We start from the raw sequence: 25,789 nt of genomic DNA on the forward strand, positions 1-25,789 counted from the left end.
TTTTTTTTTTTTTTTTTTTTTTTACAGAACAGTCTTTCTTCCAGGCTACATCTTCTCACTTGCTAACAAGGTAAGATTCGGACTAACCAGTCCCTGGAGGCGAATGAGAGAGCCTCTGGGATGGATCTGTGTCACTTAGCAACCTTTGAGAAAGTGCTGGTCTCAGTAAATACCTTAACAAGTGTACTTCAGGAAAGGTGCTCTAGAGAGAGGGAGGGAGAGGACAATGCACATACAGTCATTGGTGCGGTAACATTCTGGAAAGAAAATTGCTAATGGAATTGCTAGTTTGTTAATAGAATATTCTGCAGGGGGGAAAACCTGCACTAAGATTCTCTTGCTAAAAATCTCAAACTTCATAAAAATGTATCCTGCTATTAGAGTTCATTAAGTAAACGTGATCTGTAACACATAAGAAAGAAGGAACCTAGGAAAATGCTTCCTTAAACTTCTTAAAAGTTACCCTGCCCAGTGCTGAATGTCGTATGAAATTAAGACGCTGCGAACCTTTTGTTACACACATAAGGTATTTACGTGACCTTACTACTACTACCGTCCACCGCATTTCTGAAGGGAGACACTGGTGGATAGCTGATCAAAATGAGTTTCAAGTAACCTGATCCCACAATGACTGCAGTAACATTCTCTGCCAAATGGTTCATTCTACTGATACCACTGGCAACCGGCAGATAACAGAGAATGGAGCCTTCTGAGCCTGCATTCTCCAGAACGAGATTTGAAAGGGCTAAGGGAGCCCTTCAGTGTAGACGAGTAAAGAGAATAACAACATTGAATGTCAACTAAACTTCAGCGAAATAAATTAAAAAGAATTTTTTAAAATGAGGATAACATTTGCTGTGACTTTTATCCTCAGTTAGGTTAACCGATTAACTGGAATTAATATGCAAAGAAATTATGTCAAACTCTAATAAGCACACAACTAGAGAAAAAGAGGTAAACAAAATTATCATCCCCAAAAGCAATGACCTTGGGCACTTCTGGCTAAATGTCTAAAGGAGGAAGTAAAGTTCTCTTACATTACAGGACAAGAAGTTGAATTGTATTATGTTGTAATAAATGACATTTTACATTTAAATGGTAGCCTGCACTATTTCAAATTGCTTTCTGGGTCATCACTTGACCTTTTATTCCAAAGTATCTGTAGTATATCTCACAGGCTGTGAATTAAGAGAGGCAGATGTTGTAATCCCTATTCTAGAGAGGGAGACACTGAGGCTCAGAAAGATCCAGTGCCTTCCCCAGGGTCACAAGCCCCTCGGCAGCATGCGGAGACTACGCTCAGCTCCCTGATTAGAATGCTAGCCTTGGAGGATGAAAGAAAATAATTCATGTAAAGCCCTGGGTCCCATGATGGTTACACAGTGACCCTCGACAGCTCTGAGACCTTGTGATTATGTTTGTTTCAGTAACTATATAGCATGGTGCACAGTGGACCCACCAGGTGAAATTTCCAAATAGTGGGTTTTCCACGAAATATCATCAACGTACACCGGTTTACTGACATACATGGCAGTCCAGAATCTGAATCTCTAATGTGAAATGCTCTCCTTTAGGGTCTCTGAGCTCAGCAGCCATGAGTTCAGACCAGGAAATGGCCATTTTTGGGGAGGCAGCTCCGTACCTCCGAAAGTCTGAAAAGGAGCGCATTGAGGCCCAGAATAGGCCCTTTGACGCCAAGACATCTGTGTTTGTGGCGGAGCCCAAGGAGTCCTTTGTCAAAGGGACTATCCAGAGCAGGGAAGGAGGGAAGGTGACGGTGAAGACCGAAGCGGGAGCGGTAAGTAGAGTCCTTGGAGCTGGCCACATGTGAGCAAGGTTTTTTGTTTGGTCACTCAGTTGACAAAACAGTTATCTTTCCTGTCTACCAGACTCTGACAGTGAAAGATGATCAAGTCTTCCCCATGAACCCTCCCAAATACGACAAGATCGAGGACATGGCCATGATGACCCACCTGCACGAGCCCGCCGTGCTGTACAACCTCAAAGAGCGTTACGCAGCCTGGATGATCTACGTGAGCACCCCCTGCCCCAGCCCCAAGTGGTCTTTATTGCCATCGCCACTGACCGGCCAGCCCACTGCTTCCACTCTAGTATAAATGGGTCAAAAGCAGTGACCCGTTTCGCTTTCACTAGTAGCATGACTAGTTCACACGCAAGTTAACTTGTTAGTACGTCAGTTAGTTAACTAATTAAAAGATTCACTATTGCTATTGTGAGGCACAACACGACCAGACTTCATCCCCTGTCTTCCCATCCAAACCGGGCAAGGCCACTGAACACATGCTCTGAGTTTGCCACATGTCCCTTGAACAAACACTGCAGCAGCTACTGTTTATAGCTCAACCACGTGCCTACATTTCTACCTCTCCCCCCAATCCTGGTTGTAGAATCCTTCCGAGGGAAATGATAAACTTATGTTCCAACATATAAAAATAGTATTTTAAGGACCAAATTTCACCCATTTTCACTCTTCCAAAATAACGGCAATCCATAGCCGTGTGTTCTGGTCCCTTCTATGTGAATGCCACCTCCTCGAGTTAACCTCTCCACCTTCCCCGGCCGGGGTGGGATGTTCTGTCCTATGGCCTTTGCCCTGGCCACAGAACTGACCTTGAGTTCCACCACTGTCCATTTATATGTCTGTCCCCTACGTGGACTGGAGACCGGGAGTTCCCCAAGGAATGGCATCACATTCAGGTTTCACTCCTGTGCCCTGCAGAGGCCTGGCACATGAGACGTGCCCAGTACCCTGTCACACTGACGTTCCTGTGTGCGTCAGCCAGGGCTGCTATGCAGGTGGATGATGCCTGCGCAGGCGCACCTGCTGCTCAGGGCTGGCCGCTGCCTGTCTTACACCAGCTGTCCAAGGTTTTGAAAATCTCCCTGTTTGGTCATAATGTATTTACATCATTCTGTGCCCTGTTTCTTTAGAGCTTCATAGAAATTTGCAAATGTCTTTCCAGAATTGCTAAATACATTCATATATTTTTAAATGCCTTTATCCCACCATCTTAAGATCTCCTGTAGTCCACCTAACTGCTTCCACAGTGTTGGGCACTTCAGGTGTGTCCAAACTTCCGTTTCCATGAATTTGAACTATCTTAACGCTGCAAAGGAAATCTATGCATATTTCCTAAAACACAATAACAATGTCTCATCCTACACATGAAACAAAACAAAACAAAACAAAATTTTGGAGCTCCTGCTACATGAAAGTCATGGTGATAAGTCTCAAAAAGAATAGTAAAAATTCTAAATTGGGATCCCTCACCTCATGGATTTTACCATCTCATTGTTGAATCTTCCAACTAGTTTTTATGCCGATGCCTTCAAGGAATGTAGAGTACTTATTTAAAATGCTCCTTTGGGTCAGGTTTCACCTAAGTGAAATGCACACCTAGCAGGAAAAGCCTTTGGATAGCTGCTCTTTCTTATTCCCTTGAATAGACCTACTCGGGCCTCTTTTGTGTCACCGTCAACCCCTACAAGTGGCTGCCGGTTTACAACCCTGAGGTGGTGACGGCCTACCGAGGCAAGAAGCGCCAGGAGGCCCCGCCCCACATCTTCTCCATCTCCGACAACGCCTATCAGTTCATGCTGACGGGTGAGTTTAATGCTTTGTATGTGCAGAATCTTTTCAGAGCAGAACAGTAAGAGAAAGAGATTCTAACCATCTCAACACAGTCTTTGAGCCCTTTGGTTGGGCTGGAGACAGTGCAGGAAGGATAGGGTGTAAAAGAAGACTTGCAATCCCTACCATTACATAATTGGTAATGATCTCTTAAACTTCTAAAAGTCAACAGAGGTTGGCCATAGTTAGAGACTGACTTTTGAGTGACTCAGAAACTAGAAAATCTTGAGCAAAAATTATAAACACTGTTTGCATGTATGTATGTACACACACACACACACACACACACACACACACAATCACATATACAGACTGTTTCCATTACCAAGAGCCAAAAATGAGAAGAGCAAAATCTGTCACCTGTGGCCTTTACTCAATATCAGAAACTATGACCAATGAAAACCCTCTCTATATTAGGGAGGGCATAAAGGCCAGTGCCCTTTGCCCAGAACCAACCTGAACACGGTGTGTTTGGTATTAAAACAGCTACGCCTTGAGTCTTCTTCCCAGAACACTGTCTCAGCTCACCCAATCTAAGCTACTTGGGGAAAGGGCTTAGAGAATTCATCTTGGTAGCGTAAAACAGTAAAAACGAACCTGTCCCCAAAAATATGACTAAAGCCGTGATTACTTCCAAAGCTACCATCTGCACCATATTCACCCCACCCCATATACTAAAGTGCCTATTTTCCATTACGTTTTGCACCTACAATAAATATGTCACTGCTGGAGTTGTCATCTGAATCCAAGTGAAGACTCAAGTCCACTTTTAATATTTCCTTAGTGGTAGAACATTAAAAAGACAAGATCTGGTGCTTTTTGCAATGTTCTGTTTAAATGGTTGCATGTATGCTAAAGTGAGGGGTGGGGTAGGGGAGGGACTGGGGTACATGAAAGGGATACTGGAAAAGACTGGAGGCCTAGGGTTCGTGAAGCCCCAGGGATCGCAAAGGCCAGTGTGAAAAACACTAAGTTTTTTCCATTTTACTTTACTTACTGTTTACAAATATACAAAGCCAAGAAACAAAAAATACACCCAGTGTTAAATGTCTATAATTTCTCTTTTGTAGACCGAGAGAATCAGTCAATCCTGATCACGTAAGGAAATTTTATGCTCTCTTCTCATGGCTGCAACAGTTTCCATGTTTGGAACCTCATCTCACTTAGCTTTTATTTGTCAGCGGAGAATCCGGGGCAGGGAAGACTGTGAACACCAAGCGTGTCATCCAGTACTTCGCAACAATTGCGGTCACTGGGGATAAGAAGAAGGAGGAAGTTGCTTCTGGCAAAATGCAGGTGAGTCAGATTGCCATGGTCAGAATCTGGGCTCCCAGGTAAGAAATTCCTGAGCCCCAGAGGTGAGGACTGCACTTGTCTTTGCAGGGGACCCTTGAAGATCAAATCATCAGCGCCAACCCCCTACTGGAGGCCTTTGGCAACGCCAAGACCGTGAGGAATGACAACTCCTCTCGCTTTGTAAGTCTCTTGGTCACTAGTATGGTCAACATTCATGGGATACTTGTGAATACATTCTCTGAATCTTTTCCATTCACATTACATTGGAGCACGAATCTTTCCTTTTCCTCTGAACACAAAACACAGATCCAAGTCCCATCTAAAAAGATGTGACCACCTATCTGAGTTCTTTCTTCTCTGTCATTACCTCCAATTATTCACGATTTCAAAACGAAAGATAAAATTCCTTTACTCACAACATAGGAGATACACCTTGTCTAGCTAATACAAACAGTCTCTGGATTGGTTTAATATTAACTTATAGGTGACTTCGGCTCAGGTCCCGATCTTGCGGTTCATGAGTTCGAGCCCTGCATCAGGCTCTGTGCTGACAGCTCAGAGCCTGGAGCCTGCTTTGGAGTCTGTGTCTCCCACTTTCTCTGTCTCTCCCCCGTTTCACTTGCACATGGGTGCTCTTGCTCTCTCTCTCTCTCTCTCTCTCTCTCAAAAATAAACACTAAAAAGTTATTTTAAAATATTAACACACTAGTATTCCAAATGTATTGAGTTTCTTGAAGATTTGATATGATTGAAAAACAAAGTAGTAATATTACTTTTTCTTTCAAGGGTAAATTCATTAGAATCCACTTTGGCACTACGGGAAAACTGGCTTCTGCAGATATTGAAACATGTGAGTGCCTGGATCTCCTTTGGGTTAATTCTGTTTCTTATAACCTACATAAAGTGAACCCACAGCGAAATTTGCATCTCACATGAAATTCTGCATTGCTCTGTTTGTTATTTGTTTCCTTCCAGATTTGCTAGAGAAGTCCAGAGTTACTTTCCAGCTTAAGGCTGAAAGGAGCTATCACATTTTTTATCAGATCACATCAAACAAGAAACCAGAACTAATTGGTAAGAAACGTCACGATCCCTTTCAAGAATGATTACACCAGCACCCTCCATGTGTGGTCCAACCGCGTATTCTATGACTGAATTGTCAGGTTTATCATCTGGAGTTTGAAAATAGCTTTGTAAGTTTATGTGTGCTTATGATAAAAATCCAAAGGAAAAACTGAAGATAACACCTTCAAATCCTATCACTATGAAATAACCATTGTGAATATTTGGGTGGATACCGTTCCAGTAATTTTCTGTATTTGCACCTTGACATACAGAGACACATACATATAGTAACTGGAATCAGTTTCATACTCTCCTATGATGTACTTTTTCCACTGAGCAAGAATGTATCATGGTTTTTTCCATGTCACCAGTTGTAGCCTCACATTATTATTTCTAATAATAGTTGCACAGTGTTCTGTGGTGGAGATAAGCATTATTTATTTAACCACACCCTTTTAAGGATATTTAGGTAGTTTTCAGTTCTGGATTTTAAAGAGTCAGCACTGTGCTGACCATTCTTACAGATACAGCTTTTCCAGTATGTGATACTCTTCTTTGGCTTTATATAGTGTCTTAGAATTTGTCTAGACATCTCTTGTTCCAGTGAAGGGGATAAATCTGTTTACCCTTTCTCTGTTCCATGTACATAGAAATGCTTCTGATCACCACCAACCCATATGATTACCCATATGTCAGTCAAGGGGAGATCAGTGTGGCTAGCATTGATGATCAAGAAGAACTGATGGCAACCGATGTAAGTGGAACATAAGAAAATTGGAATGATGTTGGGTTAGAAGCAATGGTCCCTCCAGATAGATATTCAGTTTCTAGTAGAAATAGTAAAAGAGGGTTCAAAGACGAGCATGGATGTGCCACCCAGAAGTCAACCAAAAGGATTAAGATGTGCCCCACAACATTTTATTTTCCCTTTTAAAGATCGGTCATTTCTGAATTTACCCAGATCACTTTTTTTGAAATCCAATTAATGAGGTCCTTACCACTTCTCAAAATAACAAGTCCTTTAAACTTACTAATTTGTTCCTTTTCTTAAGTTTATTTTTTGAATCTTAGAAGGTATGCTTAGTGCTGATCTTTGATTGACCAACTCCCCAACACCCACTCTAAAGAGTTCCTTGCAATCCCATTACCACTGAGAGTTTGACCAGCGAGTCAGGAATCAGACTGTGAACAATGCATAGTGAGTGTGTAGGTCATAGCCTAACAGATCATAGCCTAACAGTTATCTTATTGGTTATACTGGCAGAGTGCTATTGATATCTTGGGCTTTACTAATGAAGAGAAAGTCTCCATCTACAAGCTCACGGGAGCCGTGATGCATTATGGGAACCTGAAATTCAAGCAGAAGCAGCGGGAAGAGCAGGCAGAGCCCGACGGCACCGAAGGTACCAACCAAGTCAACCACCTGATTTTATGTTTGTTTGAAAATCACATTCTTACACTTGTTACCCTTGAGTTTTTCTAGGAAGGTAAATTCATTTTTAAGAATTGAGTTTTAAAGTATATCCAGATAATATACTATGTGAAGCCTCGTATTAGATGGATGTTTCCTATTATTTACGAAGTTTTTTAGGGCATACTACCCATAATGAAACTCTTGAACTAAGTGGGGGGGAAATGGGGAAGAACGCTCAAAGAGATATTCTTAAAACACTGCATAAAATGTCTGTAGCTTAAAACAATTTTTCTTTTTTGAGCAAGTGGGTTGCTTTGGGCCATAATAACATTGTTCTATCCTTTCTTCCTTTCAGTTGCTGACAAGGCTGCCTATCTCCAGAGTCTGAACTCTGCTGACCTGCTCAAAGCCCTCTGCTACCCCAGGGTCAAGGTCGGCAATGAGTACGTCACCAAAGGCCAGACTGTAGAGCAGGTAGGTGCATAATTCAAATTCATTGATGGGAATCAAGCATTTTTACAGTCCCCTGATAACCTCAAGAGATACATTTTTGTTTTTCAAGGTGACCAACGCGGTGGGCGCTCTGGCCAAGGCCATCTATGACAAGATGTTCCTGTGGATGGTCACCCGCATCAACCAGCAGCTGGACACCAACCAGCCCAGACAGTACTTCATCGGGGTCCTGGACATCGCTGGCTTTGAGATCTTTGACGTGAGTTGGTAGCTGGTTGTTAAGGGGTTTTACAGTAAGGCAGTGGAATATCAGTAAGAAGAAATCTGTGAATATTATAACAGTCTCTTACTACTCCAAAAAGTTATACTGAAATGGGAAAGAGAATGATTGGGTCACCACCACATCATTTATTGCAGTGTCAAATCCACTTACATGAGAAATAATGCACTTATTAAACGCTCTGATATGCTGCGGGACCAAAGGGAGTTACGAGCTAGCGTGGTGTAGTGGGGGGCTCTAAAAATCCTGCCAAATAAAGTTAACATAAAAATATCAAAGTAATCCTGTGCAACATATATGTTCTGAATATAGGGTGGAGAAGTCATTCAAAAATACTTAGACAAGATAATAAGAACAGAGAAAAGATTTATAACTTACAAAGTCAGCATTTATTCTCATTAATGTGATAGTGTAAGGTAAAAATTCCTATTTGGTGATGAAATATATTTTTCCTGCTTATAGATTTTAAGAAATGTATCCTTTTCTTTCTAATTATAAAAGCAAAACATGGGCATTGCAGAAAATATGCAAAATCAAGGAAAAGGGTTTCTCATTAATTTTTCTACTTAGATCTAGCTGATGTTAACATTTTGGAGGTGCTTTTTTAAAAAACACAAATATCTTAATATACTGTGTGATACTTGGTGTCTTAATTTTGTTTTCATTTCACATTAAGGAAGAACAAGGGTGGCAATTATTGTTCACTTGCAAAGCTGACCTCGGTGACTTCCATACGATAGAGACTCCTCTCAGTCAGCTCCTAACGGAGTGTCAATTAGCTCTTATGAGTCAACAGAAAATGGAGAAGATAATGAAATAAACATGGAAAGATTAGGCAGGGACTCAGGAAAATACCCACATAAAGTTAAGCATGTGCAGGGAAAGGGCATTAATACGATCTAGGATTTTCTACCAAATGACACTAGAGAAAATGGTAGATTTCATAGCCCTTTCCAACAATAATTTTGATATCTATAACCTAAAGGCCAGTTAACATATATATATTTTTAAAAGTCCTATATTTACAAATGCTAAATTTGCTAGAGAAAAATAAACATATGTATTTATTTAGTTCAACAGCCTGGAGCAGCTGTGCATCAACTTCACCAACGAGAAGCTGCAGCAGTTCTTCAACCACCACATGTTCGTGCTGGAGCAGGAGGAGTACAAGAAAGAGGGCATCGAGTGGACGTTCATCGACTTCGGGATGGACCTGGCTGCCTGCATCGAGCTCATCGAGAAGGTGTCCTGATCTGTCCGCTCAGTAACCTCTTCTCGTCTACTCTGCGGCTCACTGCTGCAGCTCCCATGTACCTTACGTGCATTTTGTTCTGCTTTAATCCAGCCCATGGGCATCTTCTCCATCCTGGAGGAGGAGTGCATGTTCCCCAAGGCCACGGACACCTCCTTCAAGAACAAGCTGTATGAGCAGCATCTTGGAAAGTCTGCTAACTTCCAGAAGCCCAAGGTGGTCAAGGGCAAGGCCGAGGCCCACTTCTCTCTGATCCACTATGCGGGCACCGTGGACTACAACATAACTGGCTGGCTGGACAAGAACAAGGACCCGCTGAACGAGACCGTGGTCGGGCTATACCAGAAGTCTGCAATGAAGACTCTGGCTCTCCTCTTTGCCGGGGGACAAAGCGCTGAAGCAGGTAATGCTCAAAAAATGTAACACTTTTGCTAGGTATTACAAACAGTGACATTAGATCAAGGCCAGTTTCAGGATTGCAGGGCCAGACCCTTAGCTCTTCCACGTTTTGAGTGAATAGGCTGCATTACAATTATACATGTGTGTCTCACTCCAGCACTGACAGAGGCCTTACTGCAAATGGTCAGAGAAGAACTATTAGGATCTCAACCAATGAAAAGCCTCAGCTCCTATGATGCTCTCCTGCTTCTTCCTTCACATCTACTGGATATTGAGTATCTAGGAATATTTTAAGACAATGGAGTGACATTCTATTGATGATTTTTGAAGTTATTGTGTCCCCAAAATACCCTAACATTAAGGACCCATCTTTATTGATACAGTGAAGTGAATCCCTTCATTTCATCCTCTGATGGAGAAACAAAATCACGGAAGAGTGGATCCAAGCTTAGTTGACAGATAAGAGTCACTCAGGCTCAAGCAGAGAGTCCAGCAGTATCCCCCAAAGTGCACCCCCTGACGCATGCAGAAATTGGCAACTAAATAGGCATGAAACAGCCCTGCCAATTCAAAACTACACTTGAGTGATACCTTTCCTTATTTTCTCTCCAGAGGCAAGTGGTGGCCACAAGAAAGGTGGCAAGAAGAAGGGCTCTTCTTTCCAGACGGTGTCTGCCCTTTTCAGAGTAAGGAAGAAACTGGTTCTGACACTCCCCACTTGCTTCTTGAGGAATCTGTTTTTAAAAGCACAGTCTCCTTTCCACAAGTCATTTAGGAAATGACTGACACTGATTAATGGCTTCTGTTCATCTAGCTTTGGAGACAGGAGATTCACATTACTGAGAAATTATTAGCTCATCTTTCATGCCAAGCCAAATAAAGCTGAATATTTGATAGGAAATTTTGTAAAACTGAATACTCGACCATTCATAATCTAGTCAAGTCGTGAAACTAAACAATGACTTGTACTCAGAAAGACTAAATCATCAGTGAAACTGAGGAAAATCGTGCAGCTAGCCTAGAAGGAACTTAATATGGTATCCTCGTTCTTAATCTGGTCAATCCTCGATTATAACTGGCAGATTTTTCCCCTTTGAATAATCTTTCTTCCCTGAAAGGGCAGCTATATTTATGAGAAAAAAACCCATCTTGATGTAGGCTTGCATGTACTCATTGGAGAACTATGGGGTTTGGGAGAAGAAAGTGAAACCCTCTAGTATGGGAAGGCAATGGCTTTGTAAATGTTTATGGAAAGCCACGGACCAGAGAGGAAGTAGGACTGTGCTTGAAAAAGATCACATGTCAGGCTGTGTGTAACTTCTGCCAGCTCAAGTGGAGAAAGAGGGGCTGAGGAGAAACCTGCATGTCAGAAGAAGCATGGCAAGGTGCTACCCTACACGAAAATGGTCCATACTGGTCATTCAACTCAGCCACGAGCACTGATTTTATAGACATCGCCAAATCCTCAAAACCATGCCTAAAGTTTGAGATAACAGGATTTTTCCTGATTTCACAGGAGAATTTGAACAAGCTGATGACCAACCTGAGGAGCACACACCCTCACTTTGTGCGGTGTATCATCCCCAATGAAACCAAAACTCCCGGTAAGAAGCTCTAGAGTGAAAGCACAAAGCATGACTGCCACACCTCTCTTAAAAAAAATCTCCGCAGTGGAATAAATTTGTTTATTTGCAGGGGCCATGGAGCACGAACTTGTCCTGCACCAGCTGCGCTGTAACGGTGTGCTGGAAGGCATCCGCATCTGCCGGAAGGGATTCCCCAGCAGAATCCTTTACGCAGACTTCAAACAGAGGTCAGACTCTCCTAATTATGGTGTGTCTTAAAGTTTAGTATAAACAGACTTACTGCAAGCAAAACAGTTTAGTGAAAAATATGTCTCTATTTGTTATTTTTGACTTGCCACAAAAAAAGAGTGAGAAGTAATAAGCCTCAAAACACCTATAAAATCTAGATATACTACTAAAATCTAGATGTACTGTTTCACACTCCAGACTTCCCATGGGCTTACCAAACTCCCGGCTTAGCCCACAGATATATACATTAACTTCAGTGATTATATGAACTACCAGTTTTTAATGTGTAAATATGCTTGGGTTATCTCATTTAATCTTTATAAAACATCAGTAGAGGTCAGTACTATCAACACCTCCTTTTACAGATGAATGAACTGAGGCTCAAGAAGATTAAGCTACTTGCTCAAAGTCACATGGTTATTGGTGTCTGAGTTAGGAACTACCCCATGCAGGTATATAGCTCCCAGGGGGTCCTTTCCTGTCCCTTCCGATCTTCAACTTTCTGCCTCACACACCAGTTTCTCAGGGTTCCCGAGAATGTCTCAATACCAGCTCCTCAGCAACTTTCTCCTCCCTAGAGAAGTCCATCTTGGGAATCAAACAGGAGGCAAAGGAGATAAGGGGCTGGTGGCAGCTCCAGGGAGCTGGTCACGTTATATTTTATTGGTCATCTACATCTTGGTGTGAACAAGACCACAGAATCCTTTCCTAAGAACAAGGTCTGATGAGGCAGAAAGGAAAACTATAGCTGTGCAGGAAGGTGAAATGGGGCAAAGAGAGACTGTTGATGCTAGTTTGACCATCCACATATATGAAGTCCTTCTTGTGAACAAAGGAGGAAACTTTTTTTAAAAGCTCCAGTTTTCTAAATAGGTCATTTAATGTTTATCTGCTATTGGTGTCATCATAAACCAATTTAAAAAAAAAAAACTATTATTTACTTAAACAGATACAAGGTACTCAATGCAAGTGCAATCCCTGAAGGGCAGTTCATTGACAGCAAGAAGGCTTCTGAGAAGCTCCTTGCATCCATCGACATTGACCACACCCAGTATAAATTTGGCCACACCAAGGTAATGGTCTCTAAAGCCTACCCAATGCTATTCACGTCCCTTTGAAGTTTATGTACAGTTTCTTATCTGCAAACCTCCCCCACACAGGTCTTTTTCAAAGCTGGCCTACTGGGGCTCCTAGAGGAGATGCGAGATGACAAGCTGGCCCAATTGATTACCCGAACCCAGGCCAGGTGTAGAGGGTTCTTGGCCAGAGTGGAGTACCAGAGGATGGTGGAGAGAAGGTATACATATACATTGTTTATTTACTCACATCTTGCTGCTACAGAAACACATTTGAGGTAGCTTAAGACTCAGATAGGATAAGGCCACTGACATAAGCGAGAATGAGTAAGAGTCCTATGCTGAAGTGGGGGATATACACACACCAGAAAACTGAAGGTAGGGATCCTCACCATGAAACATAGTCTGAGTGTTCAGGGTAAAGGTGGGGAGGGAGGAATAAAGAGTGGACAGTTCTTATCCGACAAGAGAAAATACAACAGTGTCAAAATACACCAGTGTGAATTTAGTGGGTAGATCATGAAATTAGATATACTGAACTGAATAGCAGACAGTATTTTCAACAGGGATTCTTTTTTTTTTTTTTTTTTTTTTTTGCATCAGAGTTTAGGACTTTTAATTTGTCCCAAAGTTGCTGAAGCAAAAATCAACAGTGATTTTTAAAAATATTTATTTTTGAGAGAGAGGGAAGTAGGGAAGGAAGGGGCCAAGAGAGCGGGGGACAGAGGATCTGAAGTGGGCTCCACACTGATAGCACAGAGCCCAACTTGGGGCTTGAACGCACGACTGTGAGATTATGACCTGAGCTGAAGTCAGATCCTTAACTGACTGAGCCACCCAGGTGCCCCCAACGGTGACTTTTATACAAGATGCAGAAACAACTTCTTCCATCTGATCATTTCTATTATCAAGCTATTATGATTTATAACATTAGGAGCATTTATCTGTGAAACATTTTTTTCAGTAAGTTAATACAATGTCACCAAGATACATAGCTTTCTGGTGATCTGATTTGGTGCAGGGACAGAATCCTAAGAGCAAAGAGCCAGGTGTCTCAAACTGCAGAATGCATGTGAACAGGACCCATGGTGAAAAATGCATTTATACTTGCATGTGCACATTCACACAGGTGTGTGTAAATATATATGTAATATACATGAAGCAACTTTTATTTCTATCACCTGTAGTTATGCTAATACCTTCTATTGTATTCTATTTTATTAAAAATAGTAAGTTTGCTCATAACCCACTATATATACATACGTATGTACTGGGGCAGTTAACTGCTTGTATATGAGGGTAATTCTTTTTTTAGATAATTTAGATTTTTTTAAATATGAGAATATTACAGAGTAGAATGCTAAATTCACATAACATTAACATATATAAAACCAGAGATTTTCACAGAAATTCTTCTTTAACGAGGCTCTTTTTTCCACGCCCACACCCCTCGGAGGTCTAGCTCCCTTCTCTGCTCTCGGTGGTGTTACAGTAGGAGAGCCTGAGAAGCACTGGTACACGGCAGTAGTTCTCGAAGGGCGGTCCTTACACCTACGTCATCTGCCTTTGCAAATTTATTAAAGATGCACATTTTTAGAATCCCATCTCAGATCCTCTGACTCTGAATCTCTGGGGATAAGGTTCAGGAACTAGTATTTTAACAAGTCCTTCAGATGATTCTTAGGTACACCAAGAGTTTGAGAGACCCTGATGTAGAGAGGTGAGTGATTAATGAGTCCTTGACCATCATCCCAAAGTAGAATTTCTTCCGTGTGTGCTTTTGAAGGTAGGCGAGGAGCACAGTGGGGGCAGCTCTCACTGCCAAGACTTCATCTCATTTCTTCATCCACACACTTCATCTAACTTGCATCAATTAAATTTCAGAGAAGCCCTCTTCTGCATCCAGTACAACATCCGCGCCTTCATGAACGTCAAGCACTGGCCCTGGATGAAACTCTTCTTCAAGATCAAGCCTCTCCTCAAGAGCGCAGAGACCGAGAAGGAGATGGCCACCATGAAGGAGGAGTTTCAGAAAACCAAAGATGAGCTCGCCAAGTCAGAGGCGAAAAGGAAGGAACTGGAGGAAAAGATGGTGTCACTGTTGAAAGAAAAAAATGACCTGCAGCTCCAAGTTCAGGCTGTAAGTGGTGGTGTCATGCAAGGTGTTGCAAATGGGATGCAAGTGGCTGTGAGTGGCAAACACTTGGGTAGTCGGTGTGGGGACACTCACTGGGGGGAGAAGGTCAGTGCACTCTGATGGTTCCAGCAAAGTCCATATATCTTCACCATCCCAAACCAGGAGCAATGAGGTAGAACAGACCACTGTCACCCATTCTTCACAATTTCATCAAACTAGAGGATTTATGACTTCTTTTCTGGAAACTTTGAAGACAGTCCTTGAAAGTGATTTTAACATAAAACTATCCCAAATGAAATATTAAGGGGAGGATAGCATGTAGAGAGTGATTTTATTTTTTAATCTCTGAAACTTCCTTCAACTCCTAGATGTCCATGAGTCTTAAATCACAATACACGCAGCTGGCAAATGTCAGGAATTCTAACACACATTTTAGGGAATTCTTATTTGTCACTGATCTCCAAAACTTGGGTTCACTCTTTCCAATCCATTTGCACAGTCTGTCCCCCAACATGTCACACCCGGATCACTGTGTCAGCACCCAAGGTGCTCTGACCGCCTCCCGTCCCCCAGCCCTCGCCTCCATCCAGCACGCTTGCTGCTCACTCCCATACCAGTCATTTCAGAACAGCCTCCATCAACTCTGAAATGTAATTTATGAGACTGCCTTTCATTTCAGAGTGAACTGAATTGGTCTGGTATAATTTACTCATCACAAAATCATATATTTCTCCTGTTGATTAAAATTGGTTTCTTTCTGTCAAGTGTAGGCAATGTAATAACTCTTTCTTCTTGATCACAGAAGGAAAAGAGCTGTTTTCTGCACCCACCCCCTTCAGATCTATCTGGAATGTTCTTCTCTTATCTCTAGAGAATTACTCAGACTCTGTCCTACACACTACATTCACTACATGTTACATGCAGCACATTTTACTCTTTTATGGATTCAAAGGCTGATATGGAGGCTCCTGCTGAATGTATGTATCAATTTCTCACTCACATCCTGTTCACTCCCAATGCTCTTAATTTTATACACAACAGGCTGCCAAGAATTCCTTGATTACTTTATGCCTCAACTTGAATGTAAAACATCATAACCATGATCATCTTCCAGTTCTACAAAGAGAAACAGTTCATTAGCAGCTGCAGCTGCATCCTGAAACCCCCACTGGAATGCCTTCTCTCTTCCTGCTCCATCCCCCAATGACTTGACTTCTACAAAATCAAATCCTACCCACCTCTCAAGGCTTAATTCAAATGTCACTTCATTCAAGGAAATCTTCTCTAGGGCCGCCTGAGTGGCTCAGTCAGTTAAGCGTCCAACTTTGGCTCAGGTCATGATCTCATGGTTCGTGGGTTCGAGCCCCACGTCAGGCTCTGTGCTGACAGCCAGCTCAGAGCCTGGAGGCTGCTTCAGATTCTGTATCTCCCTCTTTCTCTGCCCCTCCCCGATCATGCTCGCTCACTCTCTCTCTCTTTCTCTCTCTCGTTCTCTCAGAAATAAATAAAACATTTAAAAAAAAAAAAAAAGGAAATCACCTCTAATAGACCTTCTCGGATCTCTTCTGTCATCAATTTCTTTCTGAATTCATGGTAGCTTTTTGGGAGTAGGCTTTCTAACTTACTAGAGAATATACTCTTCTGAAGGAACAGGATAAAACTGGATACATTTTGGTTTTTCTGCAATGTATCTTGGATTGTATATAGGAGGTAGTTCATAAAATTTAAAGCCACAGATCCAATGGCAGAGATTTACATAGTTATTGTTGTCAAATATTTCATTCTTTCTTTCCTATTTTGATTTTGTTTCCAACTCAAGGAAGCTGAAGGCTTGGCTGATGCAGAGGAAAGATGTGACCAACTGATCAAAACGAAAATCCAGCTGGAGGCCAAGATCAAGGAGGTGACGGAGAGAGCTGAGGATGAGGAGGAGATCAATGCTGAGCTGACGGCCAAGAAGAGGAAACTGGAAGATGAGTGTTCAGAGCTCAAGAAAGACATTGACGACCTTGAGCTGACCCTGGCCAAGGTTGAAAAGGAGAAGCATGCCACGGAGAACAAGGTATGAACCACATTTTGTTCTACCATATTGAGTTTCAGTCAGCCTAGTAAACTGCTTTAGAGCAGATATCATTTTCTTCTTTAATTTTTCAAGGTGAAAAACCTCACGGAAGAGATGGCAGGCCTGGACGAAACCATCGCTAAGCTGACCAAGGAGAAGAAGGCCCTCCAGGAGGCCCACCAGCAGACCCTGGATGACCTGCAGGCAGAAGAGGACAAGGTCAACACCCTGACCAAAGCTAAAACCAAGCTGGAGCAGCAAGTGGATGACGTAAGTCCAGGATTATCAAAGAAATTATTTTCTTCAAAAGGAAGCTACACATTCCTTTACACTAAACATGATTTATATTTAGCTCGAAGGGTCCTTGGAGCAAGAAAAGAAAATCCGCATGGACCTGGAAAGGGCCAAGAGGAAACTGGAAGGTGACCTCAAGTTGGCCCAAGAGTCCATAATGGACATTGAGAACGAAAAACAACAACTTGATGAGAAGCTCAAAAAGTAAGTGTGGAAGAATTGCTTGTGAACTTGCTTTTGGTGGTGGATATATACTCAACTATTACTTTTTGCTACTTTCCAAAAAGGAAAGAGTTTGAAATCAGCAATCTGCAAAGCAAGATTGAAGACGAGCAGGCCCTAGGCATTCAGCTACAGAAGAAGATCAAGGAGCTGCAAGTAAGTTGGTATTTCTAGCAGTTTGGCTCAAAGAGGCCAGGTTATGACACAGAGAAGCTAAGTGTGTGCTTTTCACAACCCCAGGCCCGCATCGAGGAGCTGGAGGAGGAAATCGAGGCAGAGCGGGCCTCCAGGGCCAAAGCAGAGAAGCAGCGCTCAGACCTCTCCCGGGAACTGGAGGAGATCAGCGAGCGGCTGGAAGAAGCCGGCGGGGCCACTTCCGCCCAGATCGAGATGAACAAGAAGCGAGAGGCCGAGTTCCAGAAGATGCGCAGGGACCTGGAGGAGGCCACCCTGCAGCACGAAGCCACGGCGGCCACCCTGAGGAAGAAGCACGCGGACAGCGTGGCCGAGCTCGGGGAGCAGATAGACAACCTGCAGAGGGTCAAGCAGAAGCTGGAGAAGGAGAAGAGTGAGATGAAGATGGAGATCGATGACCTTGCTAGTAACATGGAGACTGTCTCCAAAGCCAAGGTACTAGAACCTGGGAAATTGTTATTAATGAAATAATCCTTTATGTATGCATCATAGTTTACACATAGTACCTTACACACATTATGTCCTTTGTTTATTACAGTAAATTTATTATATTAATAGTGCACAGAGCTTCACAGTTAGCCCTTTAGAAATCCCAACATAGGGGGCACCTGGGTGGCTCAGTTGGTTAAGCGTCCAACTCTTGGTTTCGGCTCAGGTCATGATCTCACGATTTGTGGGTTCAAGTCCCACATCAGGCTCTGTGCTGACAGCTCAGAGCTTGGAGCCTGCTTTGGATTCTGTGTCTCCCTCCTCTCTGTCCGTCCCCCTCTTACATTCTGTCTCTCTCTGTCTCAAAAGTAAACAAATATTTTTAAAAATCATAATAAAATAAAGTAAGTAAAAACTTCAATGTATATTTTCCACTTAGGACAGCAATCACAATATAACAAAAAAAATTCTAATGTCACATTGCATATACAAGAATTTGATTGATTTTATGTCAAAATAAGTACTTTTCTGTTTTACAAGAAGTTTTAGCAATAGCAAACTTATGTTAAAATATATTTATTTCCTTCTTTTACTTCCTCTCACAGGGAAATCTAGAGAAAATGTGTCGCACGCTGGAGGACCAAGTGAGTGAGCTCAAGTCAAAGGAAGAAGAGCAGCAGCGGCTGATCAATGACCTGACAACCCAGAGAGGACGCTTGCAGACTGAATCTGGTAATTCTCTCCTCTTCTGAGCACTAAGAATGGAGATGGTGTGGTTGAAAACAACTGATTTGGTAATGTGAGAGCCTAGTAAAAGCAACTGAGAACATGTGTGATTCACTAAACAGTTCAGACTCTCACCGACTTGCAAGGTCACTTGGGGAGAACACTGGAGATAAAGACTTCAATAGAGAGCGGATCAAGCTCTGCTCCAGGAAGGCATGGAGTAGCTGGCCAAACAAAGGGGATGCCTGGGATTTGGAGTCACTGTCAGCTGAGGTCCAGGACCCCTGTTACAGGCCAAGCTTCTGTTTCTATACATCATAGTGAACCAAATTCCTGTGTTTTTTTTTTTTAAATTTTTAATGTTTATTTATTTTTGAGAAAGAGAGGCAGCATGAGCAAGGGAGGTCAGAGAGAAAGGGAGATACAGAATCTGAAGCAGGCTCCAGGCTCTGAGCTGGCTGTCACCACAGAGCCCGACGTGGGCCTCGAACCCACGAACTGTGAGATCATGACCTGAGCCAAAGTCGGACGCTTAACCGACGGAGCCACTGAGCCACCCCAGTGCCCCTATTTCTTCACTTTAAAAAAATGGTGCCGTATCTTTTGTGGATCAGGTGAATTCTCACGACAGCTGGATGAGAAGGAAGCTCTGGTGTCTCAGCTATCACGGGGCAAGCAAGCATTTACACAACAGATTGAGGAGTTAAAGAGGCAGCTGGAAGAAGAGATAAAGGTAAATAATAATATTGTCAGACTCACTTTTTTTTGCATGACCTAACCCTAACTGGAGTCCATTACACCAACTTTTAAAGGGTTTGAAACTCAAGAATTAAACATTAAATATCCAGTAAAATGAAGGCGTGACTTTCTCCGCAGGCCAAGAACGCGCTGGCCCACGCGCTGCAGTCCTCCCGCCACGACTGTGACCTGCTGCGGGAACAGTACGAGGAAGAGCAGGAGTCCAAGGCCGAGCTGCAGAGGGCGCTGTCCAAGGCCAACACCGAGGTGGCCCAGTGGAGGACCAAATACGAGACGGACGCCATCCAGCGCACAGAGGAGCTGGAGGAGGCCAAGTATGTGTGCAGATAAGACAGAATGCGCAGAAAGCTTTGCACATTGACTCAAAAAGATCCAACCCTCTGTGAATTCACCCACGAATGTTCATTAATTAGCTCCTGTTTGTGAGGCACTGTCAGGCCCTGAGAATAAGACACGAGTAAAGCAAACGTGATACCTGCCCTTCCTGTGCTGAAATCGACTTAAGGAAATCAATAACAAATAATTATACAGATAACTGGGCCTTATTGATGTCTGTCAAGCACACCAAGTTCATTGCTGCTTCAAGGCTCTGCACTTCCTGGTCCCTCTGTCTGGAATACTCCCTCCCCAGATCTCCCTCCAGCGCACTCTGACTTTTGAGATCTTGCCTCGAATGCTACCTCCTCAGAGAGGTCTTCCCTGAATATCTAGAATAACTACCCATCCCTTATTCTATTTTACTTTTCTTCATTGCACTTATATCTGCAAGATGTTATTATGCATATTCTCGCTCCCTTATCCTTTCTCTCACACTCATTTGGAAGCTTCATAAGGCAGGGACCTTTTTTTTCTTTTTGTCTTGCTCACTGCTGTGTATCCAGTGTCTGGTTCATAAAAAGAGCTCATCAATATTTGTTGAACGAATGTGTATTGTTAATATGAAGTTTCCACCACTTTTCAGCATGGTAATAGTTCCTCACGCTTGCTTTGGTTCTCTCCTCCGTACAAACATACATAATCGTCAAGGAAGAAGCTGGCCCAGCGGCTGCAGGCGGCCGAGGAGCATGTAGAAGCCGTGAACGCCAAGTGTGCTTCCTTGGAGAAGACGAAGCAGCGGCTCCAGAATGAAGTGGAGGACCTCATGCTCGACGTGGAGAGGACGAACGCGGCCTGCGCAGCCCTGGACAAGAAACAGAGGAACTTCGACAAGGTGCCTTGTGCTACAGCCTCTGCCCTCCGTGGTCTTCCTCCGTGGTCTTCCTCTGTGCTCTACAGCAGATAACCTCTCTTGGTTTTTCAGATCTTGGCAGAGTGGAAACAGAAGTATGAGGAGACTCAGGCTGAACTTGAGGCCTCCCAGAAGGAGGCCCGCTCTCTCAGCACTGAGCTGTTCAAGATGAAGAATGCCTATGAGGAATCCTTGGATCAGCTAGAAACTTTGAAACGAGAGAACAAAAACTTGCAGCGTGAGTCCCTTTCACTTCCCACAATATCTATGCCTCGAGGAACCTCTCTCTTATGTCCTCTGTCTGATCAAATTTCTACCTGTCTTTAACCCAAACAACAGAGGAGATCTCTGACCTCACGGAGCAGATTGCAGAAGGAGGGAAACGCATCCATGAGCTGGAGAAGATAAAGAAGCAAGTGGAACAAGAGAAGTGTGAAATCCAGGCTGCTTTAGAGGAAGCAGAGGTATAGGTCAAATGGTGCATTGCAAACAAATAAGGTCAGAAAGTACTTAGGCGCCTCTACATAGATTGAATTAAAAAAATAAACATCAAAAAACTAATGGAAGGAAAGGTGTTCAGAAAACCTTTCGAATGCTTCCATTCCCTGCTAACATCACCCCTTGCTGTCATTAAGGCATCTCTGGAACACGAAGAGGGAAAGATCCTGCGCATCCAGCTGGAGTTGAACCAAGTCAAGTCTGAAGTCGACAGGAAAATCGCTGAAAAGGATGAGGAAATCGATCAGCTGAAGAGAAACCACATCAGAGTGGTGGAGTCGATGCAGACCATGCTGGATGCTGAGATCAGAAGTAGGAATGACGCCATCAGGCTCAAGAAGAAGATGGAGGGAGACCTCAACGAAATGGAAATCCAGCTGAACCACGCCAACCGCATGGCTGCAGAGGCCCTGAGGAACTACAGGAATACCCAGGGCATCCTCAAAGTAAGTGGGTCAAAAGATGGCCCCGAGGGGGTTGGGGTCCCTGTAGCACCAAGAACGAGGTGTCTCAATGATCGTTCATTCTGCAGGACACCCAGATCCACCTGGACGATGCGCTCCGGGGCCAGGAGGACCTGAAGGAGCAGCTGGCCATGGTGGAGCGCAGGGCCAACCTGCTGCAGGCTGAGATCGAGGAGCTGCGAGCCACTCTGGAGCAGACGGAGAGGAGCAGGAAAATCGCAGAACAGGAGCTCCTGGATGCCAGTGAGCGTGTCCAGCTCCTCCACACCCAGGTATGATTTGGTGTAAAGAACTCACCTTCAATAAATGCTTAGTTTTCCCAAAAACTATAACCTTAAATTTTTTATATAACAGTCAGGTTTTATGCTTCTACCAAGTTTTCACTGTATTATTGAGAAATCTTTTTACTATTTTTATTTTGCATAAATTATTAACTGAGTCACTCCTAATATATTCTAAAGCTGCCCATATTCCCTTGTTTAGTATCTTTATTGACCCATGTTACCAATATTGGCATTTTTATGTTGGAGACATGGAATGTTTGAACATGTTATAATTTTGTCCTGTGAATGGTCTCATTGGTAAGTGGTCTCATTGATAAATGGCAGTTACAAAATTATAGAGCTATTTGATCTCATTATGGACTACGTACTTGAAGATGCCAAATATTCTGTAACATCTCTTTTTTATTTAACTGTACTATGTTACACACTAATATTGGAAGGCATCTGACTTATGAATTTTTATCTGAAATTATTTTTTTAATAGCTACCGAAAAGTATTTCGGTAACGTGATAAAAAACTTTTTAACTTATTTTAAACAGAACACCAGTCTAATCAACACCAAGAAGAAGCTGGAGACAGACATTTCCCAGATCCAAGGAGAGATGGAGGACATTGTCCAGGAAGCCCGCAACGCAGAAGAGAAGGCCAAGAAGGCCATCACTGATGTGAGCAGAGGGCAACACGGTGGTGGTCAAACTTGAACCCTGGTGTGCCAGCCCAGCTCTCTCAACTGGTTTTGTTTCACTGCTCACAGGCGGCCATGATGGCTGAGGAGCTGAAGAAGGAGCAGGACACCAGCGCCCACCTGGAGCGGATGAAGAAGAACCTGGAGCAGACGGTGAAGGACCTTCAACACCGTCTGGACGAGGCCGAGCAGCTGGCCCTGAAGGGCGGGAAGAAGCAGATCCAGAAGCTGGAGGCCAGGGTGGGTCTCTCAGTTTCTGTCTATTTCCACCTACTCCTGGTGCCTTATTAGTTCCAAGTTCTTAAGAGCCTACTTATTTGTAGGTGCGTGAGCTGGAAGGAGAGGTTGAGAGTGAACAAAAGCGCAGTGCTGATGCTGTGAAAGGTCTGCGCAAACATGAAAGGAGAGTCAAGGAACTCACTTACCAGGTACACCAATAGTTTTTCCCATACATACGTGAAACAATGGTACAATGATATAATAGTCAAGTGCTTTTGAAGTAAGGCCCTGTGCTTTTTATAATCTTTCAGACGGAAGAAGATCGGAAAAATATTCTCAGGCTTCAGGATTTGGTAGATAAACTTCAGGCCAAAGTGAAATCTTACAAGAGACAAGCTGAGGAGGCTGTAAGTATCTTTAAGATGGAAGGGAAGAGAGAGGTCCCTTGTTAAGAAAAGCTAATGAATAAATAATTAGATTTACTACTTGTGATAAATAAGCCATTTGCTTTTTAGAAGACTTGTACTTCTTAAAAACGTGTGCATTTTGTAATGTTAAGAGCTTGATTTTAAAACTAAATTTTCAGGGTGACTGGGTAGCTCAGTCAGTTAAGCGTCTGAGTTTGGCTCAAGTTCTGATCTCAGGCTCATGAGTTCGAGCCTCACATCCGAATCTGTGCTGACTGCTCAGAGCCTGGAGCCTGTTTCAGATTCTGCCTCCCTCTTTCTCTCTCTGCCCCTCCACCACTTGCTCTCTCTCTCTCTCTCTCTCTCTCTCAAATATAAATAAAAATTAAAATAAGATAAAAGTAAATTTTCTATACACAAAGAAACCTCAAAAAATTTCAAAGCAGAAATAATGCAGGCCACATTCGCTAGCCATAGTGTGATAAAATTGTAAAGTGACAAGAAAATATAAACACAAATTCCCAAATGCTTAAATGTTAAAGAACTAACTTTCCTAAATAATTTTTGGGTTAAGTTGAAAAGAAAAAACCTAATTACTGAGTAATTATTAATTATAAATAAAACTTGAAGGAGGATGCTACTTTTACAAACCTAAAGAATGTAGTCAGTTGTCCTTGGAGGACAATTCATTGCTTTATGAGTCAAAATAAAAACAAATAAATAAACTGGCAGTCCAAAAAAGAAATTACAAATGAAATACTGAAAGATATACTGTTAAAGATAAAGGTAGACATTGATAAATTAGAGTATACTCTTTTCTAGTCTGATAATTTCAGTAGTATCTGATAATTTCTGGGGAGTTAATAAAATCCATACACTTATAACTAGCTTAATCAAGGAAAAAGAGAAATAAAATACAAACTCACATTAGAAATGAGAAAGGGGGTCTGTGTGCCTAGCTGGCTCAGTCAGAAGAATATGAGACTCTTGATCTCAAGAGTCATGAGTTTCAGCCCCATGTTGGATGAAGAGATTACTTAAAAATAAAGACAGAAATGAGAAAAGAGACAAACCATAGCAGAAAACCAAGCAGAAAATTATTTTTAATGTAAAATATAAATCTGTCAACAAAGTTAAAATCTTGAAGAAATTGATGATTTTTTAAAAAATTGATGATTTTTACAGGAGGCTATAAATTACCAAATTGGCTGAATAAGTTATTTAAGAATTACTTCTGAAAATGGACTCAGGTCCAAATAGGTCTTCCAAAATTTCAAGTGACAGATAATCCCCAAGCTATGTAAGCCATTCCAGAGCACTGGAAAAGATCGAAAGCTTTCCAGATCATTTTAAGAAGCTCATGTAACCCTCATACCAAAATCTGTCCAGGAGAGAAGACGGGGGGAGGGCAGCGTGGAACTAAAGGCAGTTTTACTCATGAATGTAGTTACAGCAAATATAAATAACTAAGTCACTGAAACCCTTACTTTATTAAGGGGATTGTCCATCAGTGTTTAAATAGGCTTAATTCCTTCAGTATAGGGTTATTTAATATTGGGGAATCTGCCAGTAGGATCATTACATCCAAAAAAAAAAAGGACCAAAAAAAGCGAAGATTGTTTTGAAGTGTTCCAAAATTATATATATATAATTCAACATTTATTTCAATTTAAAGAAACTCTTAAGAAATTCATCCTCTCTATGATAAAGAATATCTACCTTGAACCTGCAGTCACCTTATAGAAAGCATTGATAAGCAGGACTTCAGTCTTCTTGCCTTCTCTGCTCTTATATTTTTTTTCTGCTTTAGTTATGGCGCATATCTTTTTATATGTTTTTGTTGCAAAAAGAGAGTTGCAATTGTTTATGGGACACCAAGACCCAAATAAATCATAATGTTCACTTCAATGACACCAAAATCCAGGAGGCAGTAAGACGACAATGTTCCCTGCTGAGTATTTTAAGTTCTCCATACATGCCAAGTCCTTTCTTCCCTTAGATGTACAAGAGTCTAGAAAGATGCACAGTGTGGCTTCCTTACACCTTACAATTCCACTTTTATTTTCAGGAGGAACAATCCAACACAAACCTCTCCAAGTTCCGCAAGCTGCAGCACGAGCTGGAGGAGGCCGAGGAGCGGGCTGACATTGCCGAGTCCCAGGTCAATAAGTTGCGGGTGAAGAGCCGGGAGGTCCACACAAAAATCATAAGTGAAGAGTGATCATCTCCTGATGCCATGGAATGACTGAAGAGAGGCACAAAATGTGAAGTCTTTGGTCATTTCCCTCTGTAATTATTGTCCATTCTACCCTACTGCAAAGGAAATAAAGAGCATAGGTTACTTTGCAAACAGCATCCTTAGACTGGTCTTTCTCTTTCTCCTAAAACAGTGTCAAAGCTAGAATAATCACAAGGTTATCAATCAATTACACTCAACCTGCCATTAAGAAGTACCATTCACTTAGCAGCACTCTCAAC

General features: G+C 42.4%; 1 protein-coding gene and 1 long non-coding RNA gene across 2 annotated transcripts in view; one reads left to right on the plus strand and one right to left on the minus strand.

The window, feature by feature from the left end:
• Nucleotides 1-25,789, minus strand: part of LOC144217066 (uncharacterized) — a 206,018-nt gene that overhangs the window by 59,771 nt on the left and 120,458 nt on the right. The window contains exon 3 of the long non-coding RNA XR_013330830.1: nt 25,401-25,624. This is a non-coding gene — a long non-coding RNA (uncharacterized LOC144217066). The remainder of the gene's footprint in view (nt 1-25,400; nt 25,625-25,789) is intronic.
• On the plus strand, nt 1,595-25,533 carry LOC144217064 (myosin-2). Its single transcript, XM_077746534.1, has 38 exons — nt 1,595-1,798; nt 1,890-2,033; nt 3,469-3,625; nt 4,723-4,750; nt 4,834-4,948; nt 5,036-5,128; nt 5,735-5,798; nt 5,924-6,022; nt 6,664-6,767; nt 7,278-7,416; nt 7,783-7,901; nt 7,990-8,139; nt 9,233-9,403; nt 9,506-9,815; nt 10,424-10,497; nt 11,328-11,415; nt 11,507-11,624; nt 12,575-12,698; nt 12,786-12,922; nt 14,586-14,841; nt 16,658-16,900; nt 16,994-17,170; nt 17,253-17,398; nt 17,482-17,572; nt 17,657-18,046; nt 18,646-18,772; nt 19,381-19,499; nt 19,643-19,839; nt 20,552-20,735; nt 20,826-20,991; nt 21,093-21,217; nt 21,389-21,697; nt 21,784-21,987; nt 22,540-22,665; nt 22,755-22,925; nt 23,009-23,113; nt 23,216-23,311; nt 25,380-25,533. Exons 1-38 carry the CDS (start codon nt 1,595-1,597, stop codon nt 25,530-25,532), a joined length of 5,823 nt encoding a protein of 1,940 aa, XP_077602660.1. The 3' UTR covers nt 25,533.

Source organism: Crocuta crocuta, unplaced genomic scaffold, assembly GCF_008692635.1.
Source record: "Crocuta crocuta isolate KB4526 unplaced genomic scaffold, BGI_CrCroc_1.0 scaffold139, whole genome shotgun sequence".
In the NCBI taxonomy this organism is placed as follows: Eukaryota; Metazoa; Chordata; class Mammalia; order Carnivora; family Hyaenidae; genus Crocuta; species Crocuta crocuta.

Bases quoted from the DNA above. Each gene is read 5' to 3' on its own strand.
- LOC144217064 (XM_077746534.1), top strand. From the start codon at position 1,595: ATGAGTTCAGACCAGGAAATGGCCATTTTTGGGGAGGCAGCTCCGTAC. The intron at 1,799-1,889 runs GTAAGTAGAGTC...CCTGTCTACCAG, and splicing joins TGAAGACCGAAGCGGGAGCG to ACTCTGACAGTGAAAGATGA. The intron at 2,034-3,468 runs GTGAGCACCCCC...TCCCTTGAATAG, and splicing joins ACGCAGCCTGGATGATCTAC to ACCTACTCGGGCCTCTTTTG.